The 16968-nt window shown below is 38.3% G+C and overlaps 1 protein-coding gene across 1 annotated transcript in view; it reads left to right on the forward strand.

The window, feature by feature from the left end:
• Positions 1-16968, forward strand: part of CUBN (cubilin) — a 257006-nt gene that overhangs the window by 224476 nt on the left and 15562 nt on the right. Inside the window, exon 60 of the mRNA XM_045787715.2 lies at positions 10318-10526. Within this exon, the coding sequence (XP_045643671.2) occupies positions 10318-10526 (209 nt within the window). The remainder of the gene's footprint in view (positions 1-10317; positions 10527-16968) is intronic.

Here is a 16968-nt window from a genome sequence, read left to right on the forward strand (position 1 = left end):
TCTGTTTTTAACTTTTGGATAAATTTACTGTTTTCCACGGTGGCTGCACTAATTTCCATTCCCACCAACAGTGCAAGAAGGTTGCCTTTTCTCCATGTCCTTGCCAACACTTTCATTTCTTGTCTTTTTGATAATAGCCATTCTGATAGGTATGAAGTGTAAGTCATACTTCTTTTAGATAGTGGAGCTGGCGCATTAATGTATCCTGTATTTTACAAGTGATTAAATTTGCTCTGCTTGCTGAAATCTAATACTCAGAGATTAAATTTACTTAAGTAATAGACCTAACATCATTTATCATTGCAAATTTTTAGCTAAAGAAGCATTTTCCTATGAAAATACTACCTCTTAGGCAGTGTTTTGAATCTTTCAGTGATATTTTTATTGTTATCCTGCTAATTCTTTCTTGGCAATCAAATGGGTGCCAAAAATCAACTAACTTAGCTTTAAAAACAGGTTAATCCATAGGACAAACCTGTCGTTTTGTCAAAAAAATATGTAAGTACATACATCCATGTACATAGACATAATGTGTGCGTAATATAACAACAACTTTACAAATTAAGAAATAGATTTAACTCCAGGAATTCCCCTTGTAAACGTATGCTGGATGCAAAGATCCATCGAAGAACGATTTACATGTTCTATTCATTCCTTCATTGTTTATTCAACAATATTCGCCAGCTACTTGCTGTGCAGGCAATGAACTTCTCCTTGGATTTGAAATACAAAGGTGAACTGAACAAGGTCCCTTATTCTTGAGAGGTTCATTCAAGTAGATGAGTTATTAAGTAATTGTAAATTTGGTGTAATAAATGCTCTTTGGCAGAAGTGTGTGCAAAGGACATTGGAGGCAGAAAAGCGGGGACCTGTGGTACTTTGGTGTTGAGTAAAGACGTCACAGGATTGTTAGAGAAAGCAGCACAGAGAGTGTAAGTCCTGAATTGCAGTGCGATCGTTAAGAGTATAAGCTCTGGAGCAAGACTTCTAGGAACATGGGGCACCTGAGTGGCGCAGTCGTTAAGCGTCTGCCTTCGGCTCAGGGCGTGATCCCGGCGTTCTGGGATCGAGCCCCACATCAGGCTCCTCCGCTAGGAACCTGCTTCTTCCTCTCCCACTCCCCCTGCTTGTGTTTCCTCTCTCGCTGGCTGTCTCTGTCAAATAAATAAATAAAATCTTAAAAAAAAAAAAAAGACTTCCTAGGAACAAACCCAGTTCTTGTCCGTCCCAACAGGTTTGACCTTGGACACTTCACTTTTCCTCGCTACATCTTGAGGATCTCGTCTGTGCAATGGGCACACTAATAGTGCCTACCTGATAGGGTTGTGGTGAGATTAAAACTTTCCCTGCCTCATTAAGCATGTCACATATTTCAGACATAAATAGTAGTAACTTGGAAGGACGAAAAGGCATTCATTGGGAAAGCATTCTACAGAGAAGGAAAAGCATGTACCAAGTTGCAGGTGCATCGCTTTTCAGAGGCTACAGACTGACCAGCATGTCATTTGGTAATGCTTTGGGGTATGAGGCGGAGAACAATAGGAGCTGAGACAGCAGAGATAGACAGAAGCTACGTGTGGAGGGGCCCGTATCACAGGCAGAGGGGAACCATGAATTGTTTTGAGCTGGAGAGTACTATGATCTAATAGGTTCGTTTTAAAGAGCACACTCTAACACCTGTATGGTTGATGTTTTGAAGTCAGGGCAGCAGTTTCTGCAGGGAGGAATTAGGAAAGTATTGTAGCTGTTTTGGCAGGAGATGATGAGCGCAGTGTGAAAATAAAAGATGTAGAAACTGTAGAATCAATGGGACACAGGTAATGACGCTCTCTGGTGATACCACTATTCAAATACAAAATTACCAGGAAAGGATCAGGTTTTGTAGGAGAATATAATAATTTCAGGTTTGGGTATGGAGATTTTGGTGCATTTAAGACATCCAGCTCATGTTCCGCAGTTCATCAGATATAAGAATTAGAAGCTTAGTAGAAAGATCTGGGATAGAGTTTTGCTTGTTTTTACCTTGAGGCAATGCAGTGTGGCACATACACATTTAAAATTATTGTATATTCCTGGCGAGCTGACTTGTATCATTATGCGATTTTTTAAAAAATACTTCTTGTCTTAATGTCTACTTTTTCTGATTCAGTATCACTTCCCTAGCTTGCTTTCGTTTGTGTTTGCTTGGTATAGTTTTCAACCTTGCCACTTTCAGGCTTTTCCTACCCCGAGAACATATTTTGGTTCTGTTTTGCTTTCTCTTTCATTTTGAGATTTTCATATATTTTCAACTAATGAAATCACCAACATTATTGGATTTATATAGACCCATTGTATTATTTGTTTTATGTTGGTCCTACCTGTTCTTACGTTCCTCTATCTTTTCTTGGCTTGTTTTGAACTAATCGGTTTCTGTCACTCTCCTTTTTAAATCATTGCTTATACATTCTGTTCCTCTTCTTTAAGCGATTACCTTAGAGATTACAACATTCATCCTTGACTCATTAGAATCTCATTTAAAATTAGTCCTTTCACCACTTCATAATAAGTGTAAGGGCCTTAGAACATTTTAGATCCATTTATCTACTTCCTGTCTTTTGTGCTATTAATGTCAATGTTTTTACTTTACATGTATTTTAAACATAAAACATTTTTATTGCTTTATGCAATTAGTAATTATGTGTATTATCATTGCTATTGTGTTTTTTTTCTTCCTGAATTTCTCTGCCTCCTTATGGGACCAATTTCTTTCTTTTTGAAGAACTATTTGATGCAAATCTTCTGATAAAAAATTTTTTGGGTTTTTGTTTTTCTGTCAATGGTGTTAGTTTGTCTTAAATTTTGTGGTATTTTCTCTGAATATAGAATTCCAGTGTGGTATTTATTTTCATTCAGCGATTTAAGATGTTACTCTTCCTTTTTCATCTGATCTCTAATGTTTTGGCTAGAAAGTCATTAGAGAGCACTTTCTCTGTGCCCATACTTTGGGGGCACTCCCTATCCCCCATCATCCCATTGTAGAGTGCAGTACTCTATAGTGAGCTCTCTCTCTCTCTCTCTTTATGTGTGGATTAATTTTCGCCATTCTGATAGGTGTATATTAGTATCTCACTGTGGTTTCAATTGGCATTTCCCTAATGGTGAACAATTTTTATGTGCTTTTTTTTTTTTTTTTTTGTCATGTGTATGTCTTTTTTGGTGAAATATCTATTCATATTTTTTGTCTATTTTCTAATTGGATTATTTGTTTTTCTACTGTTGCATTTTAGCAGTTCTATATATATATCCTCATAGTAGTCTTTCTAAGATATGTGGTTTGCAAATATTTTCTCCCAGCTCATAACTTGCCTTTTCATCCTCTGAACAAGACCTTTCTTAGAGTAAGATGTTTAACTTTTATAAAATCCAATTTATCGATTTCCCTTCTTATATATCATGCTTTTGGTGTCAGGGCTAAGAACTCTTTGCCTATCCTAAAGATTTTTGCTATGGTTTCTTCTAAAAGTTTTATGGTTTTATTTTCATTTATGTCTATCAAGTTAGAGCTAATTTGTGTTTAAGGTCTGACGTTTAGATTGAAGTCGGTTTTTTTGCCTCTCGATGTCCAGTTGCTCTAGCAATATTTGTTGAGGAGACTCTCCTTTCTCCACTGAATTGTGTTTGCAGCTTTGTAAAAAAAAAAAAATCAGTTGAGCATATATGTGTGGGTCTATTTCTGTGGGTTTTTTTAAAAGATTTTTTACTTATTCATATGAAAGCAAGTGACAGCATGAACAGGGGGGAGGGGCAGAGGGAGAGAGAGAAGCAGATTCCCCCCTGAGCAGGGAACCTGATTGGGGCGGGGTGGGGGGGGGGTCTGGATCCCAGGACCCTGAGATCACAACCTGATCTGAAGGTAGACACTTAAACAACTGAGACACCCAGGTGCCCCTATTTCTGTGTTTTCTATTCTATTCCATTGATCTATGTGTCTAACTCTCCACCAATATCATACTGTCTTGATTACTATAGCTCTATAGGAAGCCTTAATATCAGGTGGAATGATTGCTCCAACTTTATTCTTCTTTGTCAAGATGGTTTTAAATATTCTAGGACCTATACTTTTCCATATAAATTTTGAAGTAAGTATTTTTTAATATAAACAGAAAGATCTTGCTGGGGTTTTGATAAGAATTGCATTAAACCTATGCATCAGTTTAGGAGTAATTGACATCTTTATTATGTCAAGTCTTCCAATCCATGAATATGTATGTCTCTTCATTTAGTTAGGTCTTCTCTGATTTTTTTCATCATTTTGTAATTTTCAGCACACAGATCCTGTATGTTTCATGAAGCACATACCTAAGGATTTCATTTTCATTGGAACAATTCCATTTTTACTTTTTTTTTTCAATGTTTTTTTATTATATTATGTTAGTCACCATACAGTACATCCCTGGTTTTTGATGTAAAGTTCGATGTTTCATTAGTTGCATTTAACACCCATTTTTACTTTTATCTTTTTTAACTTTTTATTTAAATTCTGGTTAGTTAACAGATAGTGTAATATTGGTTTCAGGGGTAGCAGTTGTATTTTTAATTCCAGTTCCCAGATGCATATTATTAGTATATAGAAATGTGCCTGATTTTTGTGTATTGTCTTTATATTTTGAGTTCTGCTGAACTCACTTACTAGTTTTAGGAATTTTTATGTAGATTCCTTGGGATTTTTTTTACATCTGAAAATAATGGCAGTTTTATTTCTTCCTCTCCAGCCTGTATATATATTTTTTCTTGCGTATTAACTGGCAAGAATTCCCGTACTATGTTGAGTAGGAGTGGTGAGAAAAAAATATCCTTGCCTTGTTTCTGATCTTAAGATGAAAACATTTAGTTTTTCACCATTAAGTATCCTGTTAGCTGTAGGTTTTTGTAGATCCTCTGTATCAAGTTGAGAAAATTCCTTTCTATTCCTATTTTGCTGAGAGGTTTTATCATGAATGCTCGTTGGACCTTGTTAAATCCTTTGCTGCATCGATTGATACGATCATATTAATTGGCTTAGCAAATCATTTTTAAAATTTCAAACTTAGTGAGAATGATTCGAATGAAATGCCCTGGGACTGATGATGCATACATAAAGTAATACCTAAATAATGCAAAATTAGTAAAAAGATAATGATAAAATTCTCCTAAGTTTGTTATACACTGTATTGCTCTTTTTCTAGTGACTATAGCTACTGATTAGTTGCTGGAATTACCTTTCTCTTAGTATTTTCGTTTTATGCTTCCCAAATATTACCAGACTAAATACACAATCTAAGTTAAATTAGGCTGGGTCTCAAATTAGGATTTTTTAAATGAGTCAAATTGAGTGATGTTACTACAAACAAACAAGAACAAAACACACAATTCATGTTACAAAACCCATTATGTTATTTTTCTAGCATATATACATATATATTTTTTCTAGCAATATATATATATTACATATATATAACCTAAATATATATATAAACATGTTATTTTTCTAGCATATATACATATATATTTTTTCTAGCAATATATATATATTACATATATATAACCTAAATATATATATAAACATATATATATATATAACCTAAAAGGTTAGACATCTTTGAGGTTAGAAAGTAGAAAAATAAATCCAATTGGCTTTTAGAGAAAAAGACAAAACATGTTCATCTGGAACCTAGGTGAATTTTTAAAAATGAATTCTCTGCTGTAGGGCAATTGAATAATGCAGCTCTGAAGATCACAGCAAGATTTATTCAGAGAAAGGATTATGGAGCTCTAGCCCTGTGTCCTGTGTGGTGGAAGGAAGCTTCCCTGGTGCACCCCCACTTCCCTAAAGCACCAGCTTTAAATGGGTTTATGTTCTGTTTCCTGTGCTTTGATCGGCTTCCTTCGACTACAGGCTAAAGCTCCAGCCGGCTCACTGGGGAAAATGCCTCAAGTCAGGCCAGTCTTTATCTGTAAGGATGGCTTGCTGTTTACCATGGGTCCACGTAGTGATTGTCTAGAGACAGACAGAGATCCTATTCAGAAGACTTCAATAAAACGTCAGCCACAAAAATGTCCATTCTTACGATAACTATTTAGAAATGCACCTGTCTCCACTAAAGGCTTCAAGATGTTTTCTCTTAGATAATAGAACTATTTTTCTTTGTCAGATTTATATTGGCTTGAGCTGCACTCTGAAGTTGAATTATCGGAGGGAAATAATTTAGGATTCAGTTACTGATTTTTAATTCAGTAGATCTCGACCTACATTTTACTGCTTACTAGGTTTTTATTTCCAATGTTTCCTTAGCCAAACATTTTCTTTCTCTAAAGAAGTAGCTCTTTTGTAGGAAGTGTTTCCAATTTTAAGGAAGACAGTGAGAGTGACATTTGTTCTCCGGCATGGGGAGTGTCATGACAGACCATGACTGATGAAGGAAGTGCTGATGGATGGGAGTTTGCTGGATGGTGGACTGTGTGGAGTAACAAGGAAGATGATGGATTTATGGTGCTAAACATGTCAAGGTTAAGGGTTGATATTGGTTAGAAAGGGCAGGAGGGAAATATAAAAATATCAATATAGCAAATGAATATTAATGTGCTGTATATGAAACTATTCCAGGATAACAGGGTTCTTTCTGATATATCCTGTAACTGTTGAAATATAGAAATGTAACTAGTAGTATGGCAAAGCACTTTTTGGTAAAAGATCCTCCTTTTGTTAATATTCATCTCTATATTTCCCTAAAGACATACATTTATGACTCCATTTGCTGTAGGGGGAGCAGAAGCAAAGAGCAGTTGCCCTATGTTAAATATTAAAGTGGGGGGATTAGAGCAATTATAACCATTTCCTGCACCAAACAGACACTGAAAGGGATTTACTTATATAATGTTATACTTATGTCAGTTATTTGACTATGCACTCAAATAGCATATTACTCATAATATTATTTAAATATAATATGAATTATATAATTCATTCACCATAATGTTATGCTTACCTCAAATGTGTGAATATTTTGGCCAGGATTGTCTGATGATAATGTTAATTCTCCTTTTTTTTATTCCATGTGTATATTCTATGAATTAAGCAATGTGCTCTATTATAGTTTATTAACTCAAACAAGCTATTTGGGTATTGATCAGCTATGGCCACAGTAATGTTGTATAACAAACCATCCAAAATGTAGTGGCTTATACTTCTAGCATTTGTTTTTATCACTCCTGGGTTGGCGGACTGGTCTGTCTGCCTCTTCTGGGCTACAGGTTGACTACACTTGGTTTCACAGTTCAGACTGGGTTGAGGTCTGCACTATGATTCCACTTTTTCTTCTATCAGCACCTACCTGGGACATGAGCTCTTGGTGGATGGAGCATGGGTGCACAAGCCAAAAAAACACAAAGCTCATTTAAAACCTCTTCCTTCTTCAAAACCATTAATATTCTGAGGCCTCACACCAGTCACTTGGCCAAGCCTAACATCAAGTGGACAGAAAAGCATACTCTGTCCATTCTAATGTACTGCAAAGAGAGGGGCTGAAGAATTAAGAATCACCCAGTCTACCAGTCAGTCTGTGGCAGCACACACCAACAGTCTTTGGGTTCTTGCTTTTGGGTTCCTTGGAGGGAGGGTGTGTCTGCCTTATGACATCGGGATAGTAGTAGTACTATTGAATAATAAGTGTGTATACTGGAGCTACTGTACCCAAATACAATCATCATTTTGCCCTTATTAATTTATTACTAACAGTTAATAAACAAGTGGTGATAAATATAGTCTGAACTTTTAAAAATAACATTTAATTTTTAAAGCTGATGCATTCATAGAATAAACCCAATAATACCAGTTTCCGGTATACAAACCTCCAACTCTTTACTTCCCTCGCAGCCCACACTGTGGCCATGTCTTCTCTCCTGGTTTTATCTCCTCCAGTACCACACCTTCCATGTAATGCTGCTACCAGATACATTTTTAGATCAGAATTGTTTAGAAAGTGCATTCTGACCCTACCACTCTTCTAATCGAAAACCTTTCAGGTGGATCCCCATTAACCCATTTAGAGTAAAGTCTCAAGGTCAAGTTCTATGATCTGGCAGTTGAGGCCCTCTGCAGAACAGCCTATCCTGTTTCCCAATCTTCTTGTCCTTCACGAACTCTATAGTGTTCACTAACAGAATTATGCTTTCCTATGCGTATAATGTAAATTCTTGTCCACTGCATCTTTGGTTATGAGGTTCCTTCTGCCTGGAATTGCCAATACTGATCCCATTTCTACATGGTCTTGTCCTGTTTATCCTTCAAGACCCAAATCAAATGTCACCTCTTCCTTGGACATTCTATATCCTCATAGCCTGAAGTAGTCTCTCCCTTCCTGCGAAACTCAAAACACTTCCCTGCCTCTTTTATGATACCTGTTTTTTTTTTCTTTTTCTAAATGGTATTATCATTATTTATCTATGTCTTATCACTGCTGTTGGACTACCATTTATCTTTACCCACCTCAATACTAAATATGTTTCTTTGACTATTAAAACAGTATTTAATGGGGTGCCTGGATGGCTCGCTTGGTTAAGTGTCTGACTCTTGGTTTCAGCTCAGGTCGTGATCTGGGGGTTGTGAGATTGAGCCCCGCATCAGGCTTTGTACTCAATGGGTATTCTGCTTGTGATTCTCTCTCTCCCTCTGCCCCTCACCCCCTGCAGGCTCTCTCTCTCTGAAAGAAATAAATGAATCTTTAAAAAATTTTTTTGAAGAAAAAAACCCCAATATTTAATAAATAAATACATTTGTCAATTCGTTAATACCTTGTGTCATTGTTCTTCCCGGCTCTGCATGTCAATCAGGTTAAGTGGTTTTCTTAAGTAACGATCAGTCCACACTGGATATAAAAGCTGTGCAAACTCTAGTTCTTTCTTTAGTTTGCAGTCTTCTTTCATGTGAGGAGAGTCATTAGCAGTATGTGGTTCAGCCCTGGGCATTGCTTTGGTTTCAGAATAATTTTGTCCTACATACCATCTGCGGATTTATCAGGGACTGGGCCTTTGGAAGCTTTTCAGCTCCAGGAAACATCTGACTGTGCAAATAATCTCTCGTTTTATCTTTGAAGCTATGGACAGGGCAGCCTGACCTACTAAATAATGCACCTATCCTGAAAACCACGCAGCAAGTTTGAGACTCTTTGCCTGCGAGGCGGGCCGCCATTGTTTCCATTTCCTGCCAAGTTCCAAGGACAAAATCTTAGCGCCCCCTAATGTCGCAAGCAATCCTTTCGCCATTAACAGATAAATAACAATGAGACAAATAAATGAAAGTCCAATGTCAGTGAGATTTAACTTTGGAACTCACAATGATCTATATTTGTGCCGAATGGTAGCTCTAGGAACATTACTTTGAGGACTTACTTAATCCCTATTCCTACTAGGGTTATTTTGAATATAGTTCGTGCTCACGGTTTCAAAATCATCGATAAGTTTGTCTTCCTTTTATACTCTTCTCACATCATTCCTGAAATAATGCCTTGGACTGTGAAATGAACAAAACTATGTCCTATGTTCGGAGGGCTTTGTCTCATATTTTTTTCATAGTTGACCATTCTGTCATCTTGAGGGGTTTCTTTGTCTCTCCTTTCTGTTTTTATTATGAATCTCAAAGTTTTAATTTCAAAGTAGAATTTTTTTTCCCAATAAAGCTCTTTTTCAGCTTCCCTTTCTTTTTGAAAAAAAAAGTCAAATACAGAGTGTGTTTTAATATAAACTGGACAGTTTTGTTAAATGTGTGTAGGGTTAAATGCCCTCAGCCTCTTTCTAATAGATCGTTTACATAAAAGGTTTGTTGGGAGCCGATTATCTTGGAGTGTTGGGTAAATTCTTCATAAATTCAGTTTTCAATCTGATATTGTTCATAAAAGCAGAACATAAAAGTAAAATATGTTCGTGTTTTCCATAGGTTTTATTATGCAAAACACTTTATTTTCTAAAAAACTGTATTTTTCAAGGATAGAAAATCTTCAATAAATCCCATCAATGGTTCTAAAAATGTATATAAAACTAAATGTGGTTCCCCACTTTTCTAGGTGACTAGAAGGGGGACCGAAGGGGGACTCACAGGAGCAGAAAGGAAATAAGTAACAAAAAGGCTAATGTGAGCGGAAACAACACTCACATAAGCCCACTGAAGGCCAGTGCCTCTTCTGATAACGTGCGTGCGAGTGTCACCGAAATAGAAACTCTGTGATTTTTTTAACCCTCCATGTAAAATTTAAGATCCATTCTCTTTGGTTTGTGCAGTGATCTGTCTTTGTTTTAATGCAGGGCCTCGGCAAGGATGTGGTGGTTATCTGACAGGTTTGAATAATACCTTTGCCTCTCCTGACTCGGACTCCAATGGAAGATATGACAAGAATTTAAACTGTGTCTGGTTCATAACCGCACCCGTAAACAAGCTAATTAAACTTACCTTCAACACATTTGCTCTGGAGGCACAAAGTATTTTGCAAAGATGCATATATGATTATGTAAAGGTAAGGCTATTCTATTTCCTAACGGAGTCTTCCATCTGGGACTTCGATGTGATATGTGCCTGGTTATACCATTCAGGGAGTCATGAAAATTTTGAGTACTGCTAATTTTTAAAATGACATATTCTTCAAGGATACAACATTTATTATTACAGATGCTCTGTCTTCATATCAAATCTTTAATCTAGATGACTCAGAAGTGGTATGTGGCTTCTAACATTAGCTTTAAGATTCCCTGTTCATCCATGCTTTGTCAAGAGATGATCTATGGAAAGATGGGTTGTATGGAAAGAGATACTTGAAAGACCTTTGGCAAATCCTAAAATGAAGTTTATATATTTACTTTCCATATTACCTGTAGATATAGAAAATAGCTTAGTTCTGAAGTCCCATTAAAAGGAAGTCAAGAAACTTTTCTGCTCAAGTTTTAATGATTCATTAATATTAAATTATTGTACCTGTAAAGGCATATGAATTCAAAGCTATTTTTTTTTTCTTTTGTTTAAGTAATCTCTGTACCTGAGATCAAGAGTTCCATGCTCCTCCAACGGAGCCAGGCAGGCGCCCCTGAATTCAGATTAAACCTTCTAATAGAATCAGCCAGTGTATAGTACTACACTTTGTGGGGGGAGGGACAGGCAGTGTGGCAAGATTTGTGCCCATGAGGAGCTTCAATCTGATTGTAAGAGTAGTGGGTGATGCATGCAAATCAACAATAAACAGTTCCGGACAGTCTGTATTGAAGTGCCAACTAATGCATTGGATGGAGGCGCAAAGCAATGTGCAAATTTAAAAAGGAGGAAAGTTCATGATGATCTGGCATGAAGAAGAAAGTCTTCATAGAGTGAGGGAAAGCTTATTCAAGTCAGGAGAGAAAGCTTTCCAGGCAAGGTGCACATCAAAAGAAGGGAGATACAGCAGTTGGCATATGAATGTTCTTGAAAGAGTGAAGGGACTGACTTTACTGGAGCAGAATATTCCAAAATGCAGCAAGAAATAGGATTGCCTAATCTTATTGGTGGAGAAGTACCCAGATCGCAAAGAGTCTTGAAAAGTCAAACTAGAAAGAAAAAAGAAAGAAAGATGAAAGAAAGAGAAAGAAAGAAAAAAAGAGAAGTCAAATTAATGAACTCAGATTTTATGCAGTTGAAAATAAGGAGGAATTGAAGGTTTTCCAATGAGTGCTATGATGAGGGAAGTATTTAAGGAAAACTAATATGAAATCAGCGTTGCAGGTGGGTAGTGAGCAGAGAGTCTGGAGGTGACCCCAGGAAGACGTTACTTTTAGAAAAGGAGGGTACAGAGATGGAGATGTCAAGCCTAGTGCAAGATGCACTTTTAAGTTTAAAAATTGTCTTCAATTTTAAAGAATTTTTCTTAAAAAAAGGAAGGAAGAGCCATAGATGGAATACGCATTGAGCACTTAATTATATACTGTCATAAGCTCCAAGCCCAGGAGAGCAGGAGAATGTCAGTACTGTTGGGAGGAGACCATGCTTTGTAAGGTGGGGGTTCAGTTTGGAGGACAGCAGGGCAGGCAGGTGGGCAGAGGATGGATGGGGCTCCAGGGAGAAGAGAGCAGCATGAACAGAAAGCACTTCTGCAGTGAGAAGAATCACTGTTGTCTTTCAGGAAGGGAGCAGGGAGCTAGAAGCCAGGCTTCCGCTCCATTTGGGGAAAGGTCCGCAGCAAGGCAGCCAGAGGGGACAAAAGAGGCAGGATGAGAAACAGACGAGTCATGGAAAAAATATAAAAGCCAGGAATAGTGGAGGATCACAAAAGTCAAGGGAGAAGCGTCTCTCACCAAGGGTGGGTGGTTAGTATTATCAAATTATAAATTTAGAGGCCAAGAAAGGTGAAGGTGAAGGAAACACTCATCAGACTGAATGATAACCGTTTTTAACCGAAGTATTGATTGGCACAGCAGCCAGATCAGAGGGAGTCCTGAAAGATTGGACCTAACGAGGGATTTCGGCTCCGGTGGAATTCTTTTCTAAAATGATGCCAAATGGCCAGAGCAGCAGCAAAGCAGTTATTCAAGAAAGTGTGAGAGCGACCCTGGCTTTACAGGGGGGTCATACGCCCTAGAGGCAGGTCGTATGGACTCTAACCCAGCGTTGTCGCCAGACAAATTTCCTCACGCCCCGATTGTTTCTCACTGCATCTAATAAAAAACAAATGAAAAAAAATCCCATAATCGTACCTACTTTGGAAGGCTGTTTTGTGGAGACAGTTCACGTATGCCGCAGTGTGCAGCACTGGGCCTGAAATGCGATTTAAAAACAAATTCTTTTCCCCACCCCCCACCCTTGTGTAATGCCAGACGGGCAGGCTGGTTGGGGAATCACTTTTTCTTAAAACATTAAAAATAATTGATTTACAGAAGAATTACCATAAAAGTAAATTCATGCAGGATGTTTTGGGTGTGGTCCTGCTAGGGGGAAGGTTGATTGATATTCTCATCCTTTTCTGAGCGTGATTTGATACTGTTATTAAAGCAACTAGCAATTTTCTGAATTTCTTCAAGTCATTTGGGACAAAAATACCAATATCAAAAAGAAGAAGTTATTATCTAGCTTAAATATAAAATGCCTCCCCGCCCCCCATTTTTCAAGAAATTCTGTTCAGATCTACTCTTGTTTTCCTTCTTGGGAAAGCAGTTTCTCTATGCTGGCAACTTTTCCAGCTTTTACCAAACTGGCAGATCAAAGAACAGTCCTTGGAATGTGAAGCCTGGAGATATCTGTAGTAAAGCGATTCTCTGTGATAAATGGGACATTTGATTCCTCGTAGCGTGTTTCTTAGATATTATAATCAAATCACTTTTTAGAAAAGCTAATTTAATTCAGTTCTGTAGGTCGATAACCGGTGAAAAAATGGCAATTCCATTCATTCATGATTATATCTCCCTGTTTTTGAAAGGGTCGACTTGAAAAGTTATTACGATAACGGCAGTACAGCACGATTGTGTGTTTCGCTGAGCATTTCTGTTGAAATTAACATCACATCCATTCCATACAGAGTCACATGGCGTGATGATGTGCCAGGCACCCACAGCATAGCAACAGAGGGTTAAAGATAGGGTTCCCCAAGTTGCTGTCAGCAAAGCGGAGGAAGCCAACACGTAAGCATGTAAGTTATTGTACAACAAGACAAAAACAATAAATATGAACAAAGAACCAAAGTAGAGAAGAAGGTATAACTGAGTCATTTGGGGATTCAGGAAAGGCTTTCTCCATGGGTTGGCTGAGCTGGATTTCGTAGGAACCCAGAAGCCCACTACCTGTTGGGGGGCCCCTGGAGAGAAAGAGGAAAGGATGAACTTGCAGGGCTGTAGTGTATGCCCAGCTTCCTGACCCACCAGCCTGCCAGCCGTTAAGTCACTTGTCTCTTGTGGTGAGCAGTGAGAGAAATGGCAGAAAGGGCTCAGCGCTGTGGCTCTAACTGACATTCCTCTGCTGGGAAATATGGAACTAGTAGAAAGGAAATGGCTCCTTCCTAACATTTCCCAGCATCTTGCCAACCTAATCCGTGCCCATTTGAATAGCCAGTATCATATTTATGGTGCTTCCTTGACTATCTGAAGTAAAGGTCATCTGTGCTATAGCCTACCCATATACATAGTTTCAAAAACATAATATAATGTCCTAAATGCAATAAAAAGGAGGAATAAAAAGAGAGTATATGAAATAGTGCAGACTTAGATACATAAATGCTCTGTTACAACTGTATTATGCCACGTGATAAAGTAGTCAGATTCTTCTAAGTGGGATCATGGCAAATGCGAAAGTACAAATTTAAACTAATATGGATAGGCTGTGTTTGCAACTCAAATGCCAATAACCTCACCGTCTGCAATATGAACTTCCAAAATAATGGAAAAACTCAAAAAAATGGTTCTCAACAAAACAAAGTACAGTCTTCATTCCACTTACACTGTAATTGCATTCTTGGAAATTTGGTGCCTATTAAAACTATGCAAAATGTTTTTGTGTTCTATAGAGAACGCATTTAGGTTCTGGGATCCCACGGCAATGAGCAGTTTTATTACACAAATGTCTGGCCAGACCTTGAAAAGTTACATGGGACAGAATAAATCTTCACTTTGCAGATGGGCTCTGCGGTGGTTCTACACACTAAATGCCAGTCATAGCCCCAAATTATCGTGGTGACCCCAAAAACACGGCTCGCTTGCAAAACCCTCTCTGGGAGGTGACCCTGCCCCCACTGAGGACGTGTCTCTTAGACCAGTGGGCTTAACCATTCAGTCTGTGGGCAGTCAGTGTTAGGAAGAGATCTGCATTCTATCAAGGCATTGGGTTCCATGAGCTAGTCCCTACCATTCATTCGTTTGTTCATTCATTCGTTCAGTAAATATTTATTTGAGTACCTACTATATTCCAGACACTGCTCCAGGCACTGAAAAAGAACATTGAGATTAAATAAATACATAATAATAATAATAATAATAATAATATAAAACCTCCAGTATTTACAGAGCTGATTGTAATCACTGCTTCTTGTGGTCCTTCCTGAGACCACTGGGACCAATAGAACATTTTTCCCCATAAAGTTCTGAAATAGGTTGGAGTTCAACCCTAAATCTGAAAAACCACTCTCTATTCTCCTTCCATCTGAAATTATACCCAGGCATGTCCGGCAGACCTTAACTGCGTCTCCTCAACAAAGTCAAAGAACTCACGGAGATACTCTAAAAGGCAGTGTAGGCATGCTCCAAATAAGAATATAGAAATCCTGCTGGGGTCACATTCCCAGGAGATATTAAAAGATAAAGTCTTAAGGAAATTAATGTCTAAAAATGATGAAGTTATATTTGAAAAGAATTAAAGTCCAATATTGCCCTTATTGTCTTAATGCCCTTTTGCGTTAAAAGTTCATAGAAAGTAAAATCCCAACATGGCCTTCCCCACTTTCTCCTACAAATTAACAGCTGGATAAAGTGCAGGACCTGACAGTCATTGTCATCAGAGGCCATCTTCCCCCAGCTGACATGAGCAATTCCTTCAGGATCTTAAGTAGATTCTACTATGCTCCACTGTCAGAGGGTTCACAGCTGAGAAAACACAAAATCCTTCTTAGCGCTTATCTGCAAAACTTAGAACCTAATCCAAGCTCCAGGCCTAACGGAGTTATGCCGGGTGGCAGGTCCCTGCGGAATGCAATATATAGCCACGTGTGATTGTGCGGGTGTTAAGGGCATGGTCTTCAGGGCACCATCTGTATCCTAGTCCGCGTGATTCCCCATCCCCAGCATTGCACGGTGTGCCTTCTGTAGCACAACCTGCCGCTACTTTCCATCTTGGGGGTCTAGCATTATCAGGATGGGAGAGCAGGTGGAGAAATACCAGCCTTGGCTGTGCAGGAGCCTAGAAGCCGGTGTCAGTGGTCCACAGGCCACCAGCTGTCGAGTTCAGCTCAATTACAAGAAATGGTCCCATGGCGGTGAATGAACTGATGCGAACAGCAGCGGGAGGCCAGGCACTATGTAATTTCTGTTCATCGCATTTACCCGTTACCTATTCAGAACCCACATCACGTCCTAGAACTCCTACAGGAGAAGACGCAAAGTCTTTCTTGCCAGTTGTAAGGAACTTCACGGTCGTGTCCCGGGGTGCTTGCTCAGTCCCACCTGCATTCTCTCCCCTAATGCCAGGCACCCCAAGTGAGTTGTGGAGACTCTCATATGCCTCTTACACTCTACTGAGGCTGTCTATACCACATTCTTTGGGCTGGGATGCCCTTCTTCCTCTCTAGGTCTGGGAGGTCTCTACCTGCTTTTAAACGCCTCTTCAAATGCCTATCTGAGATCTTTCCTGACTCCATCATCTGGGTTCTCTTATTGCCTTGAAATCCTTCAATGTAGTACTCACTTCTAAAAATTTTATATATAATTGACACATAAATGTGTATGCATATTAGATGTATGGGTCTCTCTCACCAGTTAGTGTCAATGAGTGTCTTGAATGTATGGAAAGTGCCATATACATCCTTGTAGATACAGGACCTAGCACAGAGACAGAGAATAAAAATAAAAATGAACTAAATATAAATAAATAAAAATAAAAATGCTTGCTAGTATGAATCTGATGATACAGGTGGCAGCCATTATCATGTTTTAACTTGTTTACCAGAAAAGGGACATTACCTAAAACGTACACAGATCCGACGAGATTATCCAACTCTCCAGTCTCTTCCGGCTCTAAATTTACTACAATCCCGTGTAAGCAGGAGAGTCAGTGCCACCTAGTGGTAAATTGACTTTTCTGTTTATTTTGAAATGACTATTTTATATATTCCTAGCATTTTAGAATAATATCAGTGGTCATGGCTATTTCGAAGTTTATAACACACCGTAGTTCTGTTATAAATTCAATGTTTGGATCTATGCACACATCCTTGTTTTAGAAATACCGTGAAGATGACA

Source organism: Ursus americanus, chromosome 31 (genome assembly GCF_024610735.1).
Source record: "Ursus americanus isolate L20-20 chromosome 31, mUrsAme1.1.p, whole genome shotgun sequence".
Taxonomy (NCBI): Eukaryota; Metazoa; Chordata; class Mammalia; order Carnivora; family Ursidae; genus Ursus; species Ursus americanus.